Genomic DNA, 21,908 nt, shown 5'->3' on the forward strand with positions numbered 1-21,908 from the left:
GATGATTGTACCAGGTGGTTGCCACCACTGCGACAAGTAACCCCAATTATTGGTACTATTTCCTTCGCCTGGTGACCACATATCCCCTGAACCGTGCAACCCGTAAAGCTGCCGTTGGCACTTTGATATACGAAGTCTGTGAACTTCTCCGCCTTCCCATCAGGCGACGTATAACTATAGTCCGCGCATGGACAGGGTTATCGGTATGATAGTACTCCGACGCGTCAATACCGCTAGCTAGATCCATCAACGCCTGACCAATACTAGGGATGTAAACCAAGTCGTCAACAACGCGGACAGGTATATTATAAAAACCAGGACATTTGATTGCCACATACTGGAAACTTTTGATGCCTGTTCGAGACTCTCGAGTCCCCCGGCAAAGAGGTTCGTGAAGTTTTGGTCTAGGAATGTGTAATTGAAAATGCTGTTGACTCCAAATTGAGGACTACATGATGATCCATCTACTGTTTGGTTGTTCACTATTGCATAAATGGCTATCCATCCATGATTCTGACTCGGAACCATTACTGCTGGATCGCGTGAATAGAAACATGCCGAGAGTACCATTTGGACCGAATGGGATGTCACATGTAGAGGAATGCGAAGATTGGGATAGTGTGGAACGTTTTGATGACTGGGACAAATTGGACTATCCCAGAGAAATCACTGTTCACGTACGACCGTCTATAAGACACTACGAAGAATATGTACAGAGTAACGACGGATCATAGGGACGGGAAGAGATTGGGGCTTCCGGTCGCTCTCCAAAAGCTTCCTGAATTACTGTAACCGAATTGAGCGTGGTTCGATGCATCGACCCCATGAAGTAGCGGAAGGAATGCTATCGTTACTATGAGCTGCTCCATCCTGATATAACGACAGTAACAGAGTCAGGTCTTGGGGCGGGGGGCCGGTGGCGCTGCTAGCGCGAATTCTTTTGCGAAATTCGAAGGGGAAAATAGAGATGGTTTTAGCTCAGCTGGTGCAGAGAGTTCTTCAGCAATGGGGGAAGATATGCCCAAGTTAACCGCAGTGCCGCTTATGTCATTTATCCCTTAAAGAGGTCGCTGAGTACCTGTTGTCTAACAACATTGACCTGAGGGATGTAGCAGAAGCCTGGTAGTCCTGCGATCTGAGTATAGTTGGAAATAGATAGTGCATGACTATCAGTACAGCCCCAGGGGCTAAAGGATTTACACTTCACCTAAACAGGTTACTGCTCTGATTTGGTCCAACATCGGACCCTAAAAGAAAGACGTTGGAAAAGTACAACCCTGAGTACGATTTCTACACTCCCTAATTACATTTGGACTACCGTGTAAGTAATACATTTACGTTGGCATTCCTAATGTTAATACCCTGATATAATATTTGCTATCATTATTTACAAGTCCTAAAACCACCCGCACTAAACATATAGAGCCGTTAGTAGCTCTTCATCTAGTAAAAGAGGGTATCCGCGATCAGACATCAGCCATACTCTCTATTCGGTCCACAGAGGTTTTTTAGATTATTTTGAGCGTAGTTCGACTACAGAATATCTAAAACTAGAGGCTAATCTATTGATATAGTCGATTACAGCTTAAACGGACTCCAAACTGTAGCGTTTAGGGAGGTGGCAAAGAGTTAGCGCGGGTTCCTGCTTGATGATCGTCCGCACTTGAGATAATAACTGTTTCTCTACTATGAGGGAGTAGAGGGTCGTGGGATTCATAGTGTAGGGAGAGCTCATAACTTCAATCAAGAATCAATTCTGCTGTGATCATTGAATCGCTATAGGCAGAATAATAGGCGACGGACAGGTCTAGTAGCTAAAGAATAGGAGGGACACAAACAAAGCTCACTAGAATGTGGGAGGTAGAGAGAGCCCTTTATTCTAGCTTCTATATACGGGTTTCCCAATTCCCTGATCTACATTCTTTCTAAATGTACGGCCCAGTAATTCATTACTACGCTAGTCTCAATGTAACTAATCAGGGGGGTAGAAATCGAACCCAGGGGTGTGCTTTTCCAACGTCTCAAATAAAATTCGGATTACACGGACGATCTCCTGGGCTTTGTCAGGGTTACTACTAGTTAACTACTAACTAATTATTTTCATCTTTAAGGGAGCACATAACCGCATTTAACGTACTAGGTCGCTTGGCTGAAACTTAAGGCATAAGATTTTGTTTAGGCTCGGCAATCCTCCACGGCTAAGCCTTTAGCTTTGCCAGCCTTGCTAGAGTTGGCCCTCTAGATCCTGCAGTAATCCTGGAGGCCCCAGAACCTTTTCTTGCTGCGTTGGTGCCAGTCATCGACTATTATTAGATACTCCCCCTGATCCTCCTAGGGTTTGATGGCTCAGCACAAGACTCTGGCCCCAAATTAATGAAGCCCCCACACCAAGTGTATATAGAGCGATAGAGAGAAAAGTGAATAAAAGTCTCTCTGCTCACAAGGACACACGATTTTTTTCTTCTGTTCTCCCTCGTTACCTCCCTTTTCAACGCCTTAAATTGACATCTTGGGATACAATGTTTTTCTCTGGAGCCAAGGTCTTAACCTTGGGCTTGTCCATTCTCAGCTGCATTGCGGCTAGTCCAATCTACCCCCGACTCCCTTCAGGCCAGCTCATCGGATACCGCACTACGCGTCCGGTATGTTGCACATAAGGTGCTATTCGACGGCTTGGTATTATTCTAACTGTTTAAAGGCCCAAGCTTCTAAATGGATCAGAGCTGGAACTGTTACACCCGATAAGAACGTGAACGGTATCCAGATTGGCGAGGGCGCCTACACGTCTCCCGTGATTGGTGATTGGATTGGAGCGTCCGACTACAAGTTCGACCCCCTTGGCATGTCTTTTGTTCTTGATCGTTCTGACTTCAAATAGGTATTGTGCTATTTCGGCTGATCCTAATGCTTGGAACGCGATCGCTAAGGCCTGGATCCCTGAGATTGGCCCTGATGGAAACAGACTCTGGGGAGATGATACGCATCTCTTCGCTCAGAAGAAATATCTTGAAAGCCTCGGTCTTGACCCGGCTAAGACCATCCGCATGTCTTTAATCGATACTCGGCGCGATAAATTCGAACCACTCGATAAACTCGATAAACTCCAGATGGTTATTCCAAATGAGTTGACTAATGCCAATGGAGGTGGTTTGAAAATAAGAGTTGAGTGCCATCCAACCATCGAGGAATTTGACGGCAATACCCCTGAGATCGATTACTACTCTTGGAAAAACGTCCATGGTAAACCGCAGTACGCGGCCTGCTCCTAAGTAGCAAATTTGAGAGGAAGTTGTCCTATATCTAGACTTGAGCGCGAAATGTCACATGCGTATTTCCTTAAGTTAATTGATTGATCAAGGAATAATCACTTTAGGGACGATCATTGCAACTCCTCTGCTTTCGTAGCCACTTCGTCAGTATAAATGATCAGGGGCCACTCTGATGTGACTTTGAGCATGCTGTCGCTGTGTCGCTGGACTGCAGTATTCTTCTCGTCGACAGATACCTCCGGTGAGGCTCGCCAGGGTCCTCGGACGAATGGCATGCGGGTCTCTCATCTTCCTGTCACGGAATCTGGAGGAGCCACAAAGCAACCCTTTTTCTTAGGCTTGCGCCTCCATCGGTATCCATCGCTCCGCTCCCGTTCTTTCGCTGAACGACGTCGAAGCATAGGGACTGCAAATGCAGGACCGGTTCGTAGTCATAGAGCTATGATAAAGTCATCAGAATAGCCAGACTTCCCCATCCCTTCTAGATGTCTCCCTAGAACATTCCATTGGAGAGTACGGTAACTTACGATGACTCATAATATGATAAAGACTAATACGCTCAAACCCCCGATACGGCTAAACATGGGTTGGTTTTGAAGTAGTCTAAAAGGGATAAACCTGGTTCCGGGGTAAGGGCCGAGAACCAAAGTGGAGCATCTGAGAGGTAAACCATTTCTGATTTTGACTGTACATCACAACAGTCACACATATCAATTCTATCCCCACCACGACATTTAAGCAAGCCTATCGATGTCCGATTTCCTATTCTCGTGAATTGCACCCCGAGCTCCTTTGTAAAGCCTATTGACTTAAGAAGTTGAGCTTCTAGAGAGAAACCGGGGACATTATAGACTTACACGCCTTGAATGTGACGAATAGTGGATAACCTGAGCTGGGACGCGAATATGCTAGATGGGCACTTGTTCAACGAGCATTCTTCTCAAAACTAGCAATAAAGCCTTCGGTCTGTTTATTTTATATCTCAACAGAGCTAGGGATCTTCAAGTACTTACGCCACTAAGAAGATCATCAGCGACCTTTTCTACATCACCAGCAACACCTGCTTGACGACGTGATAATTCAGCTTGTGCAGCCATCGGAGTCGTAAATAAGATCGCGTAGATAACCCAAAGGAACTGCAGTTATTGCTTTCAAAGGTGAAGATTCTATAAACTTAAGATTATCAAATAGAAACACAACAGCTTAATTGAACATAGAAACTAGAAGGCTAGGGGAGGCGTTAAGACTATATATTATCTAAAACACTGTAAGGTTCATAGAAATTCCATAACACATTCCGGGTGCAGTAAAAATGTCAAGTAGCGCATTTTTTGAAAAGCAATCCAATCCTTACACCACCTTCCATCTCCGACCTCTCCGCACTTATGCACCATATGATTCCTGTCCCTGTTTCCAAATTCCTCACGGCGATTCTAATGGTGTAAAGATTCTTGGCTTGGACCTGAATCCTTTCAATTAAAATTGTATGAAAGTAAATGGTATTCCTACCACTACATGCAAATGCCGCCTAGTAGTGGGGCTGTCACCGCTCTCGCTGCGTTAACTTGCTATATGGTGTTGCTGTGGTAAACCTAATACAAACCACATGACATCCCTCAGTCTCATCATTTGTATTACCTAAGTTGTGCAGTCCATGACCTAAGGTCGGAAAAAAATTCCAGCAGTAGACCCGGGAGCTACTGGGCTATTACCAAATGCACTTGATCTAGGAAAGAGTGTGGCATTGGTGGTAACGTTTGACCAATCGATTTCAAGTCTCTCTCTTCCTCTCATTTCAGAGGGCAGTGGAGAAACAACAGTAATGTACCCTCGGGTTTTTTAGGCGACAATCTTGTAGGTCTTCTATTCAACTTCACGAAACATTGAGGTAGGCGCTAACAAGCCGCTCAATTTCCTAATAGGCCAACAGTTACTAAAATTACATTATTAGTATGCCCCTCGTTATGACAGACCGGTTACGGCTAGTTACATACGAGGCGGCTTCAGCGGTAGGTTATCCCCGTAAGTCTCTATGTTTAGGTTCAGCAAGGTTCTTGACCCCAACTTTTCTATGGCCCCCAAACCCCAGACCATGGTTTAGCGCCCCGTTTCATTGTCCAACTAAACTAATCACAAATATAGATATAGCGTTGTACAGGAGGTCTGTGCGTTGTGCACTGCACTGGCTCATGGTTTTTGGCCCCCTAAATTGAGGGGGGATCGCAGCCACCATGATAAATAATGAAGAATACCCCACTTCCACAGCCCCGGAAATATCGTCTTCTTGACAAAACCTACGAACAAAATCATTATGGTTGAACATCTTTCTATTGAGGAATCAATCTCCATGAAAGGCTCAAAGCCATCTGCGGCTCGTATCTCATTTTTCAATGTATACCTGATCCTCTCATCTTTCTGTGCAATAGCTGGGCTCGTTATTGCCTCGGTCTCGTTGCGTACAACCACGGACTTCAAGTCCTCGCAATTCACTACCGACCTTGAGCGCACATTTAACAGCACGGTATACGCCATTGCAAATAGTGGGCCGTCTGCCCCATCATGCGAAAATCTCGCGGCAGAATCCATCACTGGCCAGACATCAATCCCAGGCCAATGTGTCACCGTTGCAGACAGTTGGAATATGTGGGTGACGCGACTTGCTCACAACTGTGCTCCCTATGCCTATGCACAGGAGAACTGTTCTGGTGTTCGCAGGCAGACTTTAAATATTACCTTCGGTGTTCCATACTGTATCTTTGCAGCTGGTGCGGGGGAATTAGGTGGTGCCGGTGGGAATTTCTACAAGAGCTTCCAGATATTGTGTACATAAAGGCAGCGTCGTCCTAAATTTATCTTCAAGTGAATAAGATTTCTACCACTGGCCCTTGTTCCTTGAGCGCCGAGAAAATCGTCTGGATTCTTATCCCAATCTGCCCGTAGTAGGACCGCGTCGTGTTGGGTGGTCAACAGACGAAAAAAGGAATCCCTGCACCCTAGAAGTCGGGCCCTCACCTCTCTCGCTACTGAGAGCTCTCCATAGTCTAATGAAAATTGTACCTTTTGTAAGGGGTTCCAAGACACAAGGTGCTTACGATTTTTTTTCGAATAACTCAACCGTTCCAAGATCTTCTGGCGTAATTTAGAAGTATCTTAGAAGCGTACATATATTCTATTAACAGAAAATGAATTAAACAAATAGGTTATACATGCATTTTTAAAAATGGGAGACCATTTTGCATACTCGATTTTAACATTTATTCAATATTTCTACAATGTCAATGTAAATATAATTTAAATGCTAGAAACAATGATAGACTGGTTTATGGATCTACTCCCAAAATTTGGATTTGAATGGATTTATGGTGGTTGAACTACTCTAAGAAAGTTGTATTTTCCTTTTGTATGGGAATCCCATACAAAATCAAAATGTCCATTAGACCGAATTTCCATTAGATTGTGAAGAGGCTTCACCAGCGAGAGCAGTGAGGGTCTGACTTCTAGAGGACGGGTACTCTGATTCCATATCACTGCTAGTGCGTGAAATTAAGGGATACTTACAGAACAATCTAGATGTGAAATTCACGAATAGCAATAAATCTCTGATTCTGTAAAGTGACTAAATCACTTATGTCTTGACAAAACAAAAACGGAAGCCAAATAACCCAGTACTGTAGGTGGCAGAATCCTACACATCAGTGAAGCGAAACGCCTCGATAGGGATGGCACAGCCGGCCGGTTCCATATTAGCGACATAGTCAGAGTTCCAGGGCCCAGGATCCTGGTAGTTCCAATAATCAGCATCTCCAGGTGGACCACAGGCAAATGTCACGGTTCTGTCATCGTCTCCCCAACATTGTGTGATGCCCCGCGCGTTGACGTTTATACCACGACCCGTGGTACTACCCAGAGACCCCGAATTAGGAGCATATATAACTGTCGTCCCATCATCGTACCACGAGATGTCGGAGGAGAAACCCATAAAACTTCCTCGTTGCACCTCAACGGTATAGGCAGTCACAGCTTGGTAGAATAAAACACAAATAGAATCTGTGTCGGAGGCACACTCGAAGCTTGCCGTGTTTGAGACAGTTGTTGTCTCACTAACGAAAAATCCGGCATTGAGAAATGAAGCGACGATTCCGCCGGAAACTGCCCATGAAAACCCCTGAGAAAGACCAGAAGTTGTCGTTCCTGGACAATTGACTACTGTCCCGCCCTTCTGGGTAATCATGTAGTTCTGATGGGGGTTTGGATCGTCGATCTGGCGAAAAGCAGTGAACTGATCATCCCGTCGAACATGGGCAGTATCGATATCGTTGAGGTTGCTGCCGATATGGTTGCCCTTAGAATCCACGATGATATGTCCCATAGCAGCAAAATCCTCCGAAGTCATGTTCAAAACTATCGGGGAAGTAGAACCGTGTATGTAGGAAGATGGTTGAGAAGAAGGAACAGAATCAGGGAGATGTTTGCTTCCTATATCTGGCATAGGAGAGCCCGAAGCTAGCTTCGAAAGCAAGGTAGCAACGGCTATAAAGGCGGTAAAGAGATACATGATGAATGGAGAAAATGATAGAGGATGGAGAGAATAATAGAGATGTAAATAGGCTAGCCATCGGACGGATGGCCCCTTTATATATTTATATATTTCATAGGTATACTATTTTGGTATACGCAAGGCTCGTAGAGATTACTGGACTCTTTCCCTATTGAGAAGGCTTATACCCTTGCTAGAGGGACTAAGTAACGTCCCAACTCTTTCTATCTCGTGTGAGGTTGACAGGGATTCGCTATCTCAAATCGGTAAAATAGGATATGCTCAGAAGAACAGAGGGGATTAGCTGGACCAAGGAGGCCCAAGCTGCGGCGCCCCCCAATTTACGGGCTGAAAGCATAGATCAGCCGTACATCTACTAAGAGTAGCACTGCGGTATACTACTTAGAGTTAGTAACTAATTATATTCGCGAGAAGCCATTTCATAGTGCAGAGAACTAACGAGTCATGTACGCACTTATCCAGATAGCAATCAACATCATCTTCCTTCCCAACGCTTACAGCCGTATCCCTCTATTGTGAGTGGGTATAACCTTCTACAGAAATGGTAATATTCGGACTTCTCAGTCAGGCCTCGCAGCCCTCGCTACGCTCAAAGCGTTCTAAGAAACCCCCAGACAATGAATTAGTACATGATTAGGAAGGGCTAGGGTCAACAAGGGTTCAAATCGACTACGCCGCAAACTGTGCAGAAGAAGCTTGAAGAGAGAAGGCCAGACTAGCTAAGATAGGCTAGATTTAAAGGGGTGGGGGTAGCACGGGACGACGGTGGGGGCGGCAAAGCCGCGAAATGGTACGGGTATAGTACAGGCTCTAGCCCGTGACACGGACTTGATCATAGCCTCCTTTGACGCCAGAAACGGCCGCCTCAGCACAAATGCAAATTGTTATGGGAGGTTAAGCGTAGCCGATCAATGATAAACTACTTCGATGACCTTCTGCGGTTCGCCTCTTTTTTTAAAATTATGATAAACCTTATGATCCACTTTAGAAAGTAGATCATTGTAGGCAATACAAAGGTTTTCGTTGAGAGCGTCTACAGGGACATTCCGTAAGTCTGAAACCCTCAACGCACCGCCTAAGCGGGTAACGGGTTTCAGACTTTTGGAACACCGCTGTAAAGGGTTAGTATCAGGGTAAATTCTCTGCAGGTAATTTACCAGGTGGTCCAACCGCTGCATCCTGATGCTGAATCAGCTGATCCTCCTACTAAGGAAACTGTGACCCGATACAATACCTACAATGCAGAATCTACTCGCTTCTCTGCACCTATAAATATAGACAGGATAGATAGACTGAATACCATCGACACTCCATCATTGTCACATCTGACTACATGGTAAATTTCTCTGTGGTACGCCTGCATCATTATCTCCAATACTTAGCTGTATTATTATTATCTTATATATCCTATGCGTCCTTAGTTTACGCTAGGAAGAATGGCAGTGTGGGGGAGGTGCGGGACCTAAGAGGAGCCGCTGTATGACACTAATGCTATGTATCTAAATATAAACATAGTACTGTAAGTACTAGTGAATACCAAGGGGAACTTTAAAAAATATAATTTTAGAGTTTATTAAGGAGCAGCATGGGACACGCGAGCTTCGGGGTAATTGGAATGCCTAAGCATCAAATCAAGGCTTTTGGCCCGTAGACCTAGTTTATGAAGGAGTGAAGGATCAATCCCACCGGGCAAGATCAACCTATGGGGAAAGACTGCGAATAGTAGGTAGCCAAGTTTAGGGTCCGCTAGTTTTATGAAACAATAGTTGGTTGGTTGGTTGGTTATTATTAACGTTCAACGGGACGCTGGCGTAGCCTGAGCTCCTGAAACCCCATGGGATAGGGACGTGCCAAGCTATGGATTTATGTACATAATTGCGTCCTTAGAAGGCATTTCAAGCAAAGTGCGCGGCGGTTAGCCGGTTGACTATACCTCATTCCAGACGTGTGGAATAGAGACAGGGGAGTGCAGTGAGCGTGTGCCCCACAAGTCCGCCTGGGAGCTCCTAGGTTGAGGCTGAAGGCCGTTCGTAGGGGTCGGGTTTTCACCTGCGGGCTTGAGAGGCCGTAGCCAAACATAAAATATAGTAGACAACAGGAAGGGTTTCATCGCCAGAGTTGGTCCTGAGCATCCAATCAAGTCTCTTGGCCCCCGGAATATCGGGACTATGGGCCATCAAAATATCGTGTGTTTTGGCTCTAGATCTGTATTACGCTCTTGGCCCCCTAAAGGATCGGGGCTGTTGGCTCTCAAAAAGCCAGGTGTTTTGGCCCCAAGGTCGGGCACTTCGGCTTTAGGTCTATGTTACAGATTATGCTTACAGATTGAACTTAAGAGAGAATTAAGATGTAAGAGTGTGGAGGTAAAACGTCTGGCCATGTGCTCTCGTCCGGGGATCTTGAAACATACTCCGGCATGAGAGGGAGGCGATTATCTATGTGGGGGTTGTGTATGTGTGACCCCAGAACTAGTTCCGGCCGAGTTATCCCATTGTATAATTATATAGTTACTACAAGGTAGGAAAAGGAAACGGCAAGTGAGACAAAAATTGCTATTATTCTGATTCGGGTATCATAGAAACAAAGAACTAGTTATGGATTCTGTCGCGCCCGCCGCCACTCGCGCCAGCGCTCCATGACCCGGTGCGATGTCACCACCTTGAGCAGAGCGTAGGCAACGACCCGGTAGGCGATAGTGCACACGCCCAGAGCCATGATATTCATAGGCCCGTTCTTGTCGAGATTATAAAGCTTCAGCACCTGCTCGCCCGAAGTAATCGGGCACTGGCCGCTGGCAAGGCGCTCAGCGGGCGTGCAGTCGAAATGCTGGCCGTGCATGGAGTAGGGTGCCAGGTTGGCAATGGAATACTTGATCGGCGAGAGATGGTTGAGGCCCTGCAGTACGTTGTTGACGTTGAGACTCATGACTCCGCCTAGTATTGTGGAGATAGAAAGCATGATCGAGGTCACGTTGACGGCGAAGCCGACATGTGAGAAGAGCGTGCAGAACATTATCCCCAAGGACTCGCCGCAGCTGATGATGCAGAAACAGTTGAAGGCCGCGATGAGGAGCATTTTCACGCTGCGCTTCATATTATCGGCGTAGACGGCGAGGATTCCGAAGAGTAGCGCGGACGCGACCTCAAAGGGCACTTCGAGTGTTGTATAAGATAGGATGAATGTCTCTGCGGAGTAGCAGTTGTCTGCCTCTTCGCGATAAAACACATCTCTCTCGCTGGGGTATATGGCGATGTTTTGGAGCATGCCTGGGCAGATTGTTAGTAAATAGGTCGAGAGTAAACCAAGGACAGAAAATCACATACCCACAAAGTATAACGCCGCAATCTCCTGGACGAAGCCCATCCGCGACTGCACTGCCGGATAATCATTCTTGAGCGGCGCAAAGAACAGTGCCATGATAATCGCAATTCCCACAACCTGCATCGACCGCGCCATCACCAGCGGTGGCTGGCGCCAGAAGTTGATGGTCGAACGGTGCAGTACCAGTGGAAACGTGACTCGGAAGGGCAGCATTTGGCGTTTTAGACTGCCCAGTTCCGCCGGCGTTGCGATCTGGGAGTTCACTCGCCCAAGTTCTGGGGTAGCGTGCGTCCAGCAGCCGATTAGATGCTGGACACGCTCGCGCGTAATGGCTTCACGGTCTTCCTGCTGCAGATCGACGGTAATCAGATCCAAAACAAAGTCTGCTGGATTCGTTGCTTTGGGACACTCGTGTCCCAATGCCGCAAAGTGCGGGAGCATCTGCTCTCCCTTCCCCGCGTATACGGGATATCCGCCGCGGGCCAGGAGCAGGACCTGCGAGAAATGGCTGAACAGATCGGAACGGGACTGGTGGATGGTCATAATCAGAGTCCGGCCTTCGGCAGCGAGGCCCTGCAACACCTCGATGATGGACATAGCCGTGAAAGCGTCCAGCCCGGAAGTGGGCTCATCTAGCAGCAGCACTTTGGGATCTGTCAGGATCTGGATGGCGATGGTCACTCTGCGCTTCTCGCCGCCGCTGATTCCCTTGATCAATTCGCTGCCAATAAGATTGTCTGCGCACTCCTTGAGACCCATCTTAAATAGAATCTCCTCTGCGCGGCGATTCTTCTCATCGCGTGACATCCATGTCGGCAGTCGTAGTCCTGCCGCGAATCGCAAGCTCTCCCGGACCGTCAAAGATGGCATCAGGGCATCGTCGTCCTGCGTTACAAAAGATGTTACAGATCGAATCACGCTCTCTGATGGCACAGCCCCATTGTAACGCATATTGCCATTGACGCGGTACTGTGTTCCCATGGACCCGTGCAGCCTCCGAGCAATTGAGTTAAGCAGCGACGTCTTGCCACTCCCGGAAGGGCCCATGATGATATTCAATTGTCCTGAATGGAATTCCGCAGTAATGGGCCGCAAAATCTGTAATTTCTGCGCCTTTTTCCATGGGAACCTTCGCTTGCGGATCTCCAGTGAGTACTGGTCGAGACATATGGCCACACGTCGGACTTCTTCGGCTGCACGAACTGCAATCTTAGCTTTCCTGCCTGAGGGATCGCCCTCGGATCGTCGAGCCTGAGCAATGTCCATCGCGAAGCGGTTGTATTGTAGTAACAAGCCTGCCAGCAAGGAGTGGCCAATGGCGAAGGCAACCATCACAACAATTGGCCGCCAGATCCAGTTAGACGGCAGCCCCAGGCTGTCCATGATATAGCGACCAGTATATTCTTTGCATGCTGGGTCGAGTGGGTTATTGGAGTATGGACAGTCGTAAAAATGGCCATACGGGGGAGTGTTGACACCAATGAACTCGTTTGCGCAAAGCGCTCCGAAGATATAGAAGGTATAAGCGCACCACTTGATCCACCTCACGTAAACCGGAATCTGGTTGGCCTGCGCAAAGTAGCCGCATGCAAAGGACTGAATCGTAAAACAGAGATTGGCCGCCAGACTTGCGCCGGGGAAGTTTCGGGCGATTCCGATCGCAACAGCCGCAAAGGTCACGGCGATGTAGTGTGTGAGCACCGTCAGGACGAAAAAGATGAAGAACTGTGCCGTGTCAATACGATATCCGACCATAAAGTAGTAGATGATGCAAAACAGCAGTGGCACGGGCAGATCCTCCAGTGGGAGACGCGCAGCGCGTCGACTGAGTAGGAACCCTGGCACACTGGCCACACCTTCATTCCGCTCCCGATCAAAGAGTCGAATGTCGATCGTCAGTCGATATGTCTCGTACAACATAATGAGATAGCCGTTCAGACTACTGGCTGTGTACAAGCTGCCTTGGCGCGAGCGGATGCCTGCAAGACTTTCGTCGAGCTGCAGGAAGATCCATCCGCAGATCACGCCCATGCCAACAGCTTCAAAGAGACTTCCAGCCACTCCCATCGGGTCCCGGATGGTGACTTTGAATGTGCGGGAGGTTAGCACACGGAACTGGCGACGAAACGAGACTTTCTTCGTTGAGGTGGCCTCAATTGAGCTCAGTTCGGGGTTTGTAGGTGCCTTCTTTTCTTTGTCGTCGTCAATTGTGGTAGCCTGTCTGGATTTCCAGGCCTCTAGAAGATTGTCGACCCGAACGTGAGACGCAGCCTCCAATGCCTCAGTTCGATTATCGATGGCGGCCAAATCAATCAGGAATTCCGCTGGATTCACAAACGGGGGGAGGGTGTGTCCACATTCCTCGAAATGAGGCAGTGATCCGTTGACTGGTCCGCTGTACAACGTACAGCCTCGAGCTAGGAGGATCACGTTATCAAAGAGGCTCCAAATCTCGGAGCGTGGCGCATGAATTGAGACAATAACCGTCCGGCCATCCTGAGCTAGCCGTTTCAAGGTCCTGATAATCTGGAAGGCGCTGGTGGCGTCTAGTCCTGTCGTTGGCTCGTCGCAAAACAACACCGATGGATTTGCCAGCAGCTGCACGCCGATGCTGGTGCGGCGTTTCTCGCCGCCACTGCAGCCCTTGTGGGCGGTGGTACCGATGCGCGTATTCGCGCACTCCTTCAGGCCCAGCTCGAGGATCACCTGTTCAACAATGGCGTGTCGCTCGTTTTGGGTCGTCGGCGGTGGCAGCCGGAGGTCAGCCGAGTATCGCAAAGTCTCGCGGACCGTCAGCGTCGGGATGAGAACATCTTCCTGCATGACATAGGCGCTGCGGATACTTTCAATGTCCGTACTGCCGTTGAAAGTCGTCGTTCCCGAGCCCTTGGCCCGAGAAACAGCCATCCGACCAGCCATGAGGTTGAGCAGCGACGTTTTGCCCGACCCACTGCTGCCGATGATGGCCGTCAAGCTACCGCTGGGCATGGCGGCATTCACGCCATTGAGGACTGTCTTTCTCATGGCCTCGGGCTGCTGCTGGCCGCGAATCCGGCGCCAAAACTGCGAGGGCGAGGTCTCCCATAGTGGAGGCGCGGTGTTGACATCGAGCGACAGATTGCTCACGTTGACATTGACCGGGTCGACATCGCGCAAAGCGAGGTTGTACACGGCGTCCTGCAGTGCAGCAACCTCGTTGATCTCGGCCTCCTTCTGGACGCTGAGCTCGGTAATACTATCGTCGTTATCCATACCAGTGTGGGGTATTTATTTATGACGCCCCGTCATCTCCTGAATTTGGGGGATTTTTGGGGTTCTGAGATAGAAGAACCTAGCGACGGTGACCGCAAGTGATGATCGAGGTCCAGGCCCAGCGCAATCCTCAACAACACGCCTGAGAGCTGAGAGCGGTGGAAAGGTAGATTCTTTCCGACGACTGCTCATTTGGTCTCACCAGAAGACATGAACACACGGGGTTGCGACCCCCACAAAACAGCGAGGAGTAGGGAATAAGGATAGTCACTAACGCGGCCCGTGTGATTGGTTCGGATATCTTGCGATCCGGATGGGAAGACCCTGTCTATTTGCGCTAAACTGGATTGGTAGGTGACAGTCTGTCGCGTGGATGACACGTGAATATTCGAACAATCCATGAACTACGGGGCTTGGGGGATGTCTGTTGATTCTCCAATTTGCCACCTCCGGCAATCAGTAGCTGATCAACTTCAAAGCCTTCAAACAGACCGTAGACGCTGCTCTGGTATGTCACAACTACCACAATTCGCTACGTAACGGTTTTCATCGATACATATACCCGCTGGCTATGCCGCGAAGAGGAAATTCTTCCGTTATCCTCACGTAGCCACTCGCTCACATATCTCCTCGAAAGGATCCAAGTCATTCCTTGGATCTGCAAATTGTACATTTTCATCATACCACTCATATGTTCGTCCAATAGCATCCAAGCTATGTCCAACAGGTGTGTAGAAGTTGAAATCACAGATGACCGGACTATCATCCTGGTCTAGCAAAATGTTCACGGGGTTGATATCATTATGGACAAGGCCTAATCGGTGAAGGTGTAAGATACCGGCCTTGATCTTCTCCAAAATCCCATCTTTGTCGCCTAACTTGCCAGGGATATATTTGGATGCTCTCTTTCCTATGAATTTGCGCTGCATTAATGAATCGCCTAGCTCCGTCCAACGAAGTCCAATGATGCACCAATCGCAGGAAACCTCACAGCCGGGGTACTTTGCAATGTTTGGGTGTGGGTTGCGTTTAAGTATTTCAGAACTTCCTCCTCGGCCAAAACGGCATTAGCAATATCCTTGGAGCGGTTCCGGTAGATATATCCATCGAAACTCGTGAGGCAAGCGCGCTTAACGAAGACATTTGGTGGTAAAGGATCCGGAGCTATTGAGAGCGATCCATCTAGAGAATAAACTGGTGCGTACGTATCAGGAGGGATCAGTGTCACTTGCACCGGTTGGATGTCGACGAGACTGTAGTTCACTTGATGGTGGCTTCTGCACGCCCTTAAGCCAACAGTGGAAAATATGTCCGTTGGAACGGTAGACGACGACTGTTCCAGAGAAAGGGAACCTCCCGTTAACCTCGTCATAGCGCTCAGCGACGTCGATTATCTGCTTAGTCGGCTTTCCGGTGCCATTTTGTGTTCTAGTAGGATCAATTTGGCTAGATGTATTGTTTACCTCGACGGACATGACGCAGACATAATTTGTAAATTGAGGAAGGTCGCTTCCTATTTCTGGATTGTGCAGCGATTAGATCTAAGATTAAAGAAGATGTTGGAATGATGGAATGACAACTTTATGTCGGGCACCCAATAAGGGAAATGTTAAATTCGGGTGAAGCCGCCGGCACTCTATCTACCCATTACAGAAATCTACACCTCTATCAATAATACTAGTAAACAACTACCGTGTACAGGAAGCAAGCAACCACCAGCACCACCATGCCACCCCAAACGCAAAACATCTACGACAACCCCGACTTCTTCACTGCGTACAGCACGCTCCCCCGCTCGCAACACGGGCTCAGGGGGGCTCCGGAATGGCCCGTTCTGCGTGATATGGTTCTGAGCAATAACAGCAACACCAATGCCAACACCAGTAACACCAACCCCGAAACAACGAACGGACTACAAAACTGCAAAGTCCTTGATCTGGGCTGCGGATATGGCTGGTTCAGCCGCTGGGCACGGGATAGCGCGTGCGCAGACTTCGTTAGGGGGATCGATGTATCAGAGCGGATGATTGAGCGGGCGAAGAAGTTCGACAGCGATGACGGTGGTTATGACAGTGCCCCGAAATCCAAGCATGTGATATCCTATCAGCACCATGATCTGGAGACTCTCACCCTCGACCAAACCGATCCCGATACATACCATGTCGTGTATAGCTCGCTGGCATTCCACTACATATCGAATCTGGGGAGTCTGTTCCGGCAGATTCACGCGTGTTTGGTTAAGGGAGGTTCAAGTTCGGGTTCTCCATGTCAAAACAATTCTAAAAGAGGGAAGTTGGTTTTCTCGGTTGAGCATCCTGTCTTCTCGGCGCCTGTATACCCTCCGCAAGAGTGGAGGGATATTCCTGCTGTTGCTGCTGTGAAGGAGGAAGGAAGGGAGCGGGGTGAACAAGGCGAGGAAGAGAAAGGTACTACATATACCGTGTGGCCACTAAATTCCTACTGTGAGGAAGGACTGCGCGAGACGAGCTGGTTAGGTTCCGAGAGAGTGAGGAAGTATCATCGCACGATTGAAACGTATGTTACGCTGCTGCTGGAGAGTGGGTTTGTGGTTACGGGACTGAAGGAGTGGGCGCCGTCGAGGGAGGATGTGGCGGCGAAGAAGGAGTGGGAGAGGGAGAGGCATCGGCCATATTTCTTGCTTGTTTCTGCGGAGCCTAGATGCGACTAGGGGAGAGGTGGAGATTTGAACAGATGATGGACGGGAGTATATACAACTGCGCAGCCAAATTATTTGTCGAAACTATTAACTAGGGTTTCTCTTCATCCATCCATGCATCCAAACACCAACCCAAGTCAATTTTGGCAGCTCAGATCACTGACGCGGAAGTGGAAGAAGAACGAGAAAACAGATAGCCCCCATCCAGGATATTGTCCTGGTGTGTTTTTGCCCTCCCCTTGGCCTTCCGCGATATCGCCTCAAACCAGCCCAACCAACCAATAATGCAAAACCCATAATCAACATCAAACGCCAGGTGGTACAGCCCGATCCCAAAGTACATTTCGTCAAGTCGGGGAAATAATAAGGGAAAGATAGAAACCGGGTATCAAAATCAGAAACAACATGCAAAAAGAATTCAGGTGATGAGGAAGTCCATGTTCATATCACGGATAATCTTCTCCCAATCCCAGCTATCTTCCATTTTCGTATCCATAATTTCCCATACGCGCGCAACTACTTTGAAAGCAGGTTCGATATTGCGCAGATTCGAGTACGCCTTGAGCGCATCGAAGCCCTTCCGGATGCGCTCGCGCTGCTCGGGGATAAATGCCGAGCAACCGAGCAGAAACAGCGGCATGAGAACAATGCTATATGCGCCTGCATCCTGCGGTAGCTGGTCTAGATAAGATAGGCCGTCGTCGACGACTTGGCTGATCTTGTCGCTTGGGCGGGAGGGCCGGATTGTTCGGTACAGGTATACCCAGGTCGTTTGGCGGTATAACTGGGCTAGGAACCAGTTGGGCGTGTCGGGCTCGTGTGACGTCTCCCAGCTGCGGACGGCGGTGTCGATGGAGACAGCTTCGCTGAGGGTTTGGTAGTCCACTGCGGGCTCGTAGCCTTGGTCGAAGCGTTCGCGGATTCGGTCGCGGAGCTGGGTCACCTCTGAGATATAGTTGAAGAGCCCGTCAAAGACACCCAGGAACATGCCTGCCTGAGCGCCTGGGACGAACTCGGGGAGACGCAGGTTACTGTGCAGCAGGGCGGGTCTGCGATCGAGCGAGGTGAGAGAGTTCGAAACATCGTGGTACTGGAAGAACTCGACGATGAACTGGCGGAACTTCTCATTGCGTGGTTGCTGCGATAGGAGCAGATACCGGGCGGCATCCATGTGTGGACGGTATTCGCCGTTAGTCTCGCCTTCGCAGATGGTGTTGAGACTGAGCGCGATGGTGGATGCAATGATCGGGTCTTCCACGAGCAGCTCTTGGTCCTCGCTCGAGGCTTGCGGTGATGATGACGAGGGTGATGTTGCAAGGATATTGTCCTTGAGGTCTTGGATGGCGCGATGGAAGTGAAAGTACTTGCGGTCTATCAGCTTCGGCTCGGGATCCAGCCCGGACAAGTGCGACCCCGACAGACACATGAGGGAGTGCATCAGGCCGCGGTGTTGGGTGGCCATGGGGAGCAGGATCTCTTTGAACGGGTTCGAGTCATCGTTGATGAGGGTTAGCACGCGACTGAAGCCGTAGACGAAGTGATCGAGAAAGCGGCGATCGATATCGGTCTCGATGCCGTCGATAAGGAGGGGCAGGTGGCGTGGCACGGCGGCGAGGGAGTGAGTTCGAGCTGGGGGAGCAAAGTCAGACATAGGGATTTACACATCTTGATATAAAAAGCAGACTGACCATCCGCTTGCTTCTGTCGTCCACTCTTCCAGATCTCCTTGGGCGGATACCCCTCACAGACGACGGCATTCTTCTGACAGTTGAGGCACGCAGGCTTAGTCTCATCGCATTTCTTCTTCCTCCTCCGACAGGTGATACACCCCGTCTTGGAGCGGCCCTTGGTCACCTTGGCCTGGCTCCCGGGAGTGGGCAGCGGATGCTTGCGCGGGCGCCCACGTTTCCGTGGAACAGCCACGGATGCGCCCGGGGCGGTCTCCACCCTGGCCGACTTGATGTTTTGGAGGTCATCGTCATCCAGTTCCTCGATCTTGGGGGACATGAGGTCCATCTGCAGCGACGGAGGGAAGTCGTTCACCGGCGAGAAGAATTTCGACGAGCTAGTGCCGCTGTCGGGCGACTCGCTGGAACCATCATCGGGACTAGCCGTGCTGGTGGATAAAGAGGTGCTCGCTCGGTAGGGGGTGAGCGTGAGAGAAGAAGAGGGATCGAGGTCACTCAGGCGAGCAGGTGTGGGAGAACCCTGCATGGACAACATTGGCTGATGGACATGGGAGGGATGCGGGAGAGGAGGAGGGGAAGTGATTCGATCCACACGCTGACGAGAGCGTCGTTAAGTAGTTACGAACTAATGCTGCTCTTAGCTTCGAACGTGGGGGTCTTCTTCACTTGTCAACTTCCTCAATGGATCATCGTCGCGGTTAAACTTCCTCGCAGATCGGGTCATGTTTGTGCCTCAAACACTTGCAGCCACTAACTCCCCTCCCCCACACTAACTAACCAACGACAAATGTATTTATGTCACCTTGCTCTCTCACCGGGATACCCCGAGCGGCTTACGCTTCCCCTCTTTGCCAGGCGACTCGCTCCGGACTCTAGGTCTCTCCAGGATCCTCCAGAGCCGTCTAGCCGGGACGGAAATTCTCTGCCTCCCTGCTCAATCTGGGGTAAGTGGGCCAGATCGTCTCGGTACGACTCCAGCACGGACGTCCGCTGCAGGGAATAGACAGGGTTGGGGGGCCTATTACGAAGCCCAGATCAGCAGCCTGTCACTCGACCGTCGGAATGTGGCGATTCGTGCTGGTGGGGTTTCGACGAGCTGCAAGGCTCGAGGGATCTGCCGGGAGACCAACAGGGAAACGCCCTCGTATCGGTTTAACCTTTGGGCTTTCCTTTACCCGTCATCGGGTCCAGCTGAGGCCGGATCACCCAGAGCGGAAACCCGCGAGAGTTTAGGGGATGTCGGAGGCATCCCTGCTAGTTGCCTGATCCTAGTGCGTTAGCCGACCAGAGAGAGGGGGCAGGGAGGCATGTCTGCAATGGCGGAGTCTGGCCCAGCCACCTTTCATCTTCAGCGACCGGTTGGGCAGGAGAAGCGAAACCCTCGGAGATCGCTTTTGCACCAATCATCTTTGAAAGGAGGCATTTTCACTCATGGCCCGCGTAGGTGTCTGTCTATTACCAGACTACGACGTGATTATTTGGCGGGTCTCCGGCCCGGTCTCGTTCGTTAGGGCAAGGTTCCTCCCGTGTCCGTCTCCCGCTGTGGAGCCTGACCAGCATTAATTAATATTGCAACAAAGACAGACAAGACAAAGGAGGACAAATCAATGGGCGGAATGCGGAGGCAGCAGGGGGCAAGCAAGACAGGGGAAAGATCGGGCACCGGATTAATGGGAGCCTGTGCGACCTGTCCACCTGACCCGGCGGGAGCAAAAGGAAAGTGTGCCGAGTCTGGAACGGGCTCACTTCGGGAGAGCTGAACAACCCCTGCTAGCAGCTCGGGGGCCAGAAGTAACGAAGTTCGGGGTAGGGAAGGCCAAACTAAATTACTTTCCTTTCAATTCCCATTTTTATTCCAATCTACCAATTTAGCATGCTTTCCTAGTAGCAGATCATAACTTTGATTTTCCGTATTCGCTGCGCCCTGAACTCTACCCTACACCCCATTCCCAATCTAGTAATGCGTAATCAACGCCGCTGCTGCTGGACGACTTGTAGAATCCCGGTGACAGACTGAATAAACCCAAAAACGAGCGCAAGGGCCAACGCTACCACCGCAATCCAAAACGTATACCGCTGGTTCGGATTCCGCTTATCCGCAATCCACTGCTTAACTGTTGTCGGCTCTGTTCGGTCGTACTCATCCCGAAGCTCGAGCAGTTGCCGCCCCCAGTAGGGGTACTGGGTGATAGTACGTGATGTCGCAGGCAGCAGTCCGGCTTCGAGGTCGATATCCTCGCGCCGACGGGCCTTGCGCAGCCACCGTTGGCATTTCAGGTTGGAGGATGGGAAGAGGAGGGAGAGAGATTGGGCTGTTTCTTCGAGGAGGCCCGGAGGGAATATGGAACTATAGAACCAGATCCATCTAGTGAGACAATAATACTACATGCAGTTATTACGCTTTGTGGGGGTGGGTGGAATGTACGTACCACGAACTATAACGGTACCCCTGCAGGAACGAAGACAAATGAAAGATCTTCAATTCCTTCTTCTGCTCTTCATCGACACTGAACGAAAGATGATCATGCAGGCACTCGGTCCAGACAATCTCAAACCCGCCGATCAGTCTAAGATTGGTGATATTAAACGACAAAGGAAAAGCAAATTCGTCGGGTAACAGAGGAGGATCGATCCGCGGAAATAGCACACAGATGTACTCCTGCAGCGACTGGCGCGGTTCCCACTCATCAATAGAGACTAACAGCCAGATGCGAACCGCCACTTCGATAGCCGGCAGCGCCGGACCAACACAGTCATATTCCTTGCGAAAATTGGCGACCAGCTGACTCTGCGGGATGCCTATCCGAGCCCGAACGAAATTGATCAGGTCGATCAGGTCCTGGTGTGTGTGGAGATTGAGCCCCTGGGCCTCGATCAGGACCCGCTGGCTCATGTAGTACTCCACGAACGCACGCATCGGAGGCTTCTAGACTTTGGTCGGCGGGAAGGTTCCATAGCTGTGGGAGTAAGCTGGCCTTGAGGGTTGAGGTTTTGCAGTCGGTCGCGGATTTCCCGAGGGTCAATTGCGAGAGATCTATCAAATTTGACTCCGGATTGTTGTCCATCTTCCCTCATATCAGAGAAGTAATAGCAGTTGCATCTCTCAAATAGTCGTTCCCTGAAGTCCGTTCTGTTTCCCCAAC

At 49.7% G+C, this 21,908-nt stretch overlaps 8 protein-coding genes across 8 annotated transcripts; 3 read left to right on the top strand and 5 right to left on the bottom strand.

Annotated features, from left to right (window-relative positions):
- Positions 1 to 2,519: 2,519 nt before the first annotated feature.
- N7474_009849 (uncharacterized protein) lies at positions 2,520 to 3,269 on the top strand (the record flags this gene model as incomplete). Its single annotated transcript, XM_057201259.1, has 2 exons — positions 2,520 to 2,642; positions 2,814 to 3,269. The coding sequence occupies 2 exons, from the start codon at positions 2,520 to 2,522 to the stop codon at positions 3,267 to 3,269; spliced, it is 579 nt and encodes a 192-aa protein (XP_057049246.1).
- Positions 3,270 to 5,580: 2,311 nt separating this feature from the next.
- Positions 5,581 to 6,099, top strand: N7474_009850 (uncharacterized protein; the record flags this gene model as incomplete). Its single annotated transcript, XM_057201260.1, has 1 exon — positions 5,581 to 6,099. One exon carries the CDS (start codon positions 5,581 to 5,583, stop codon positions 6,097 to 6,099), a length of 519 nt encoding a protein of 172 aa, XP_057049247.1.
- An 855-nt stretch (positions 6,100 to 6,954) lies between these two features.
- Positions 6,955 to 7,662, bottom strand: N7474_009851 (uncharacterized protein; the record flags this gene model as incomplete). The annotated part of the gene is made up of 1 exon (XM_057201261.1): positions 6,955 to 7,662. The coding sequence occupies one exon, from the start codon at positions 7,660 to 7,662 to the stop codon at positions 6,955 to 6,957; it is 708 nt and encodes a 235-aa protein (XP_057049248.1).
- Positions 7,663 to 10,419: 2,757 nt separating this feature from the next.
- N7474_009852 (putative ABC efflux transporter) lies at positions 10,420 to 14,400 on the bottom strand (the record flags this gene model as incomplete). Its single annotated transcript, XM_057201262.1, has 2 exons — positions 10,420 to 11,093; positions 11,151 to 14,400. 2 exons carry the CDS (start codon positions 14,398 to 14,400, stop codon positions 10,420 to 10,422), a joined length of 3,924 nt encoding a protein of 1,307 aa, XP_057049249.1.
- A 602-nt stretch (positions 14,401 to 15,002) lies between these two features.
- N7474_009853 (uncharacterized protein) lies at positions 15,003 to 15,875 on the bottom strand (the record flags this gene model as incomplete). The annotated part of the gene is made up of 2 exons (XM_057201263.1): positions 15,003 to 15,278; positions 15,765 to 15,875. 2 exons carry the CDS (start codon positions 15,873 to 15,875, stop codon positions 15,003 to 15,005), a joined length of 387 nt encoding a protein of 128 aa, XP_057049250.1.
- Positions 15,876 to 16,126: 251 nt separating this feature from the next.
- On the top strand, positions 16,127 to 17,089 carry N7474_009854 (class I SAM-dependent methyltransferase; the record flags this gene model as incomplete). Its single annotated transcript, XM_057201264.1, has 1 exon — positions 16,127 to 17,089. The coding sequence occupies one exon, from the start codon at positions 16,127 to 16,129 to the stop codon at positions 17,087 to 17,089; it is 963 nt and encodes a 320-aa protein (XP_057049251.1).
- A 406-nt stretch (positions 17,090 to 17,495) lies between these two features.
- Positions 17,496 to 19,291, bottom strand: N7474_009855 (Zn(II)2Cys6 transcription factor; the record flags this gene model as incomplete). The annotated part of the gene is made up of 2 exons (XM_057201265.1): positions 17,496 to 18,706; positions 18,766 to 19,291. The coding sequence occupies 2 exons, from the start codon at positions 19,289 to 19,291 to the stop codon at positions 17,496 to 17,498; spliced, it is 1,737 nt and encodes a 578-aa protein (XP_057049252.1).
- Positions 19,292 to 20,733: 1,442 nt separating this feature from the next.
- N7474_009856 (uncharacterized protein) lies at positions 20,734 to 21,682 on the bottom strand (the record flags this gene model as incomplete). Its single annotated transcript, XM_057201266.1, has 2 exons — positions 20,734 to 21,112; positions 21,195 to 21,682. 2 exons carry the CDS (start codon positions 21,680 to 21,682, stop codon positions 20,734 to 20,736), a joined length of 867 nt encoding a protein of 288 aa, XP_057049253.1.
- Positions 21,683 to 21,908: the final 226 nt, after the last annotated feature.

The sequence above is a fragment of the Penicillium riverlandense genome (assembly GCF_028828495.1).
Source record: "Penicillium riverlandense strain IBT 135883 chromosome Unknown utg000008l_segment0_segment0, whole genome shotgun sequence".
Lineage (NCBI taxonomy): Eukaryota > Fungi > Ascomycota > Eurotiomycetes > Eurotiales > Aspergillaceae > Penicillium > Penicillium riverlandense.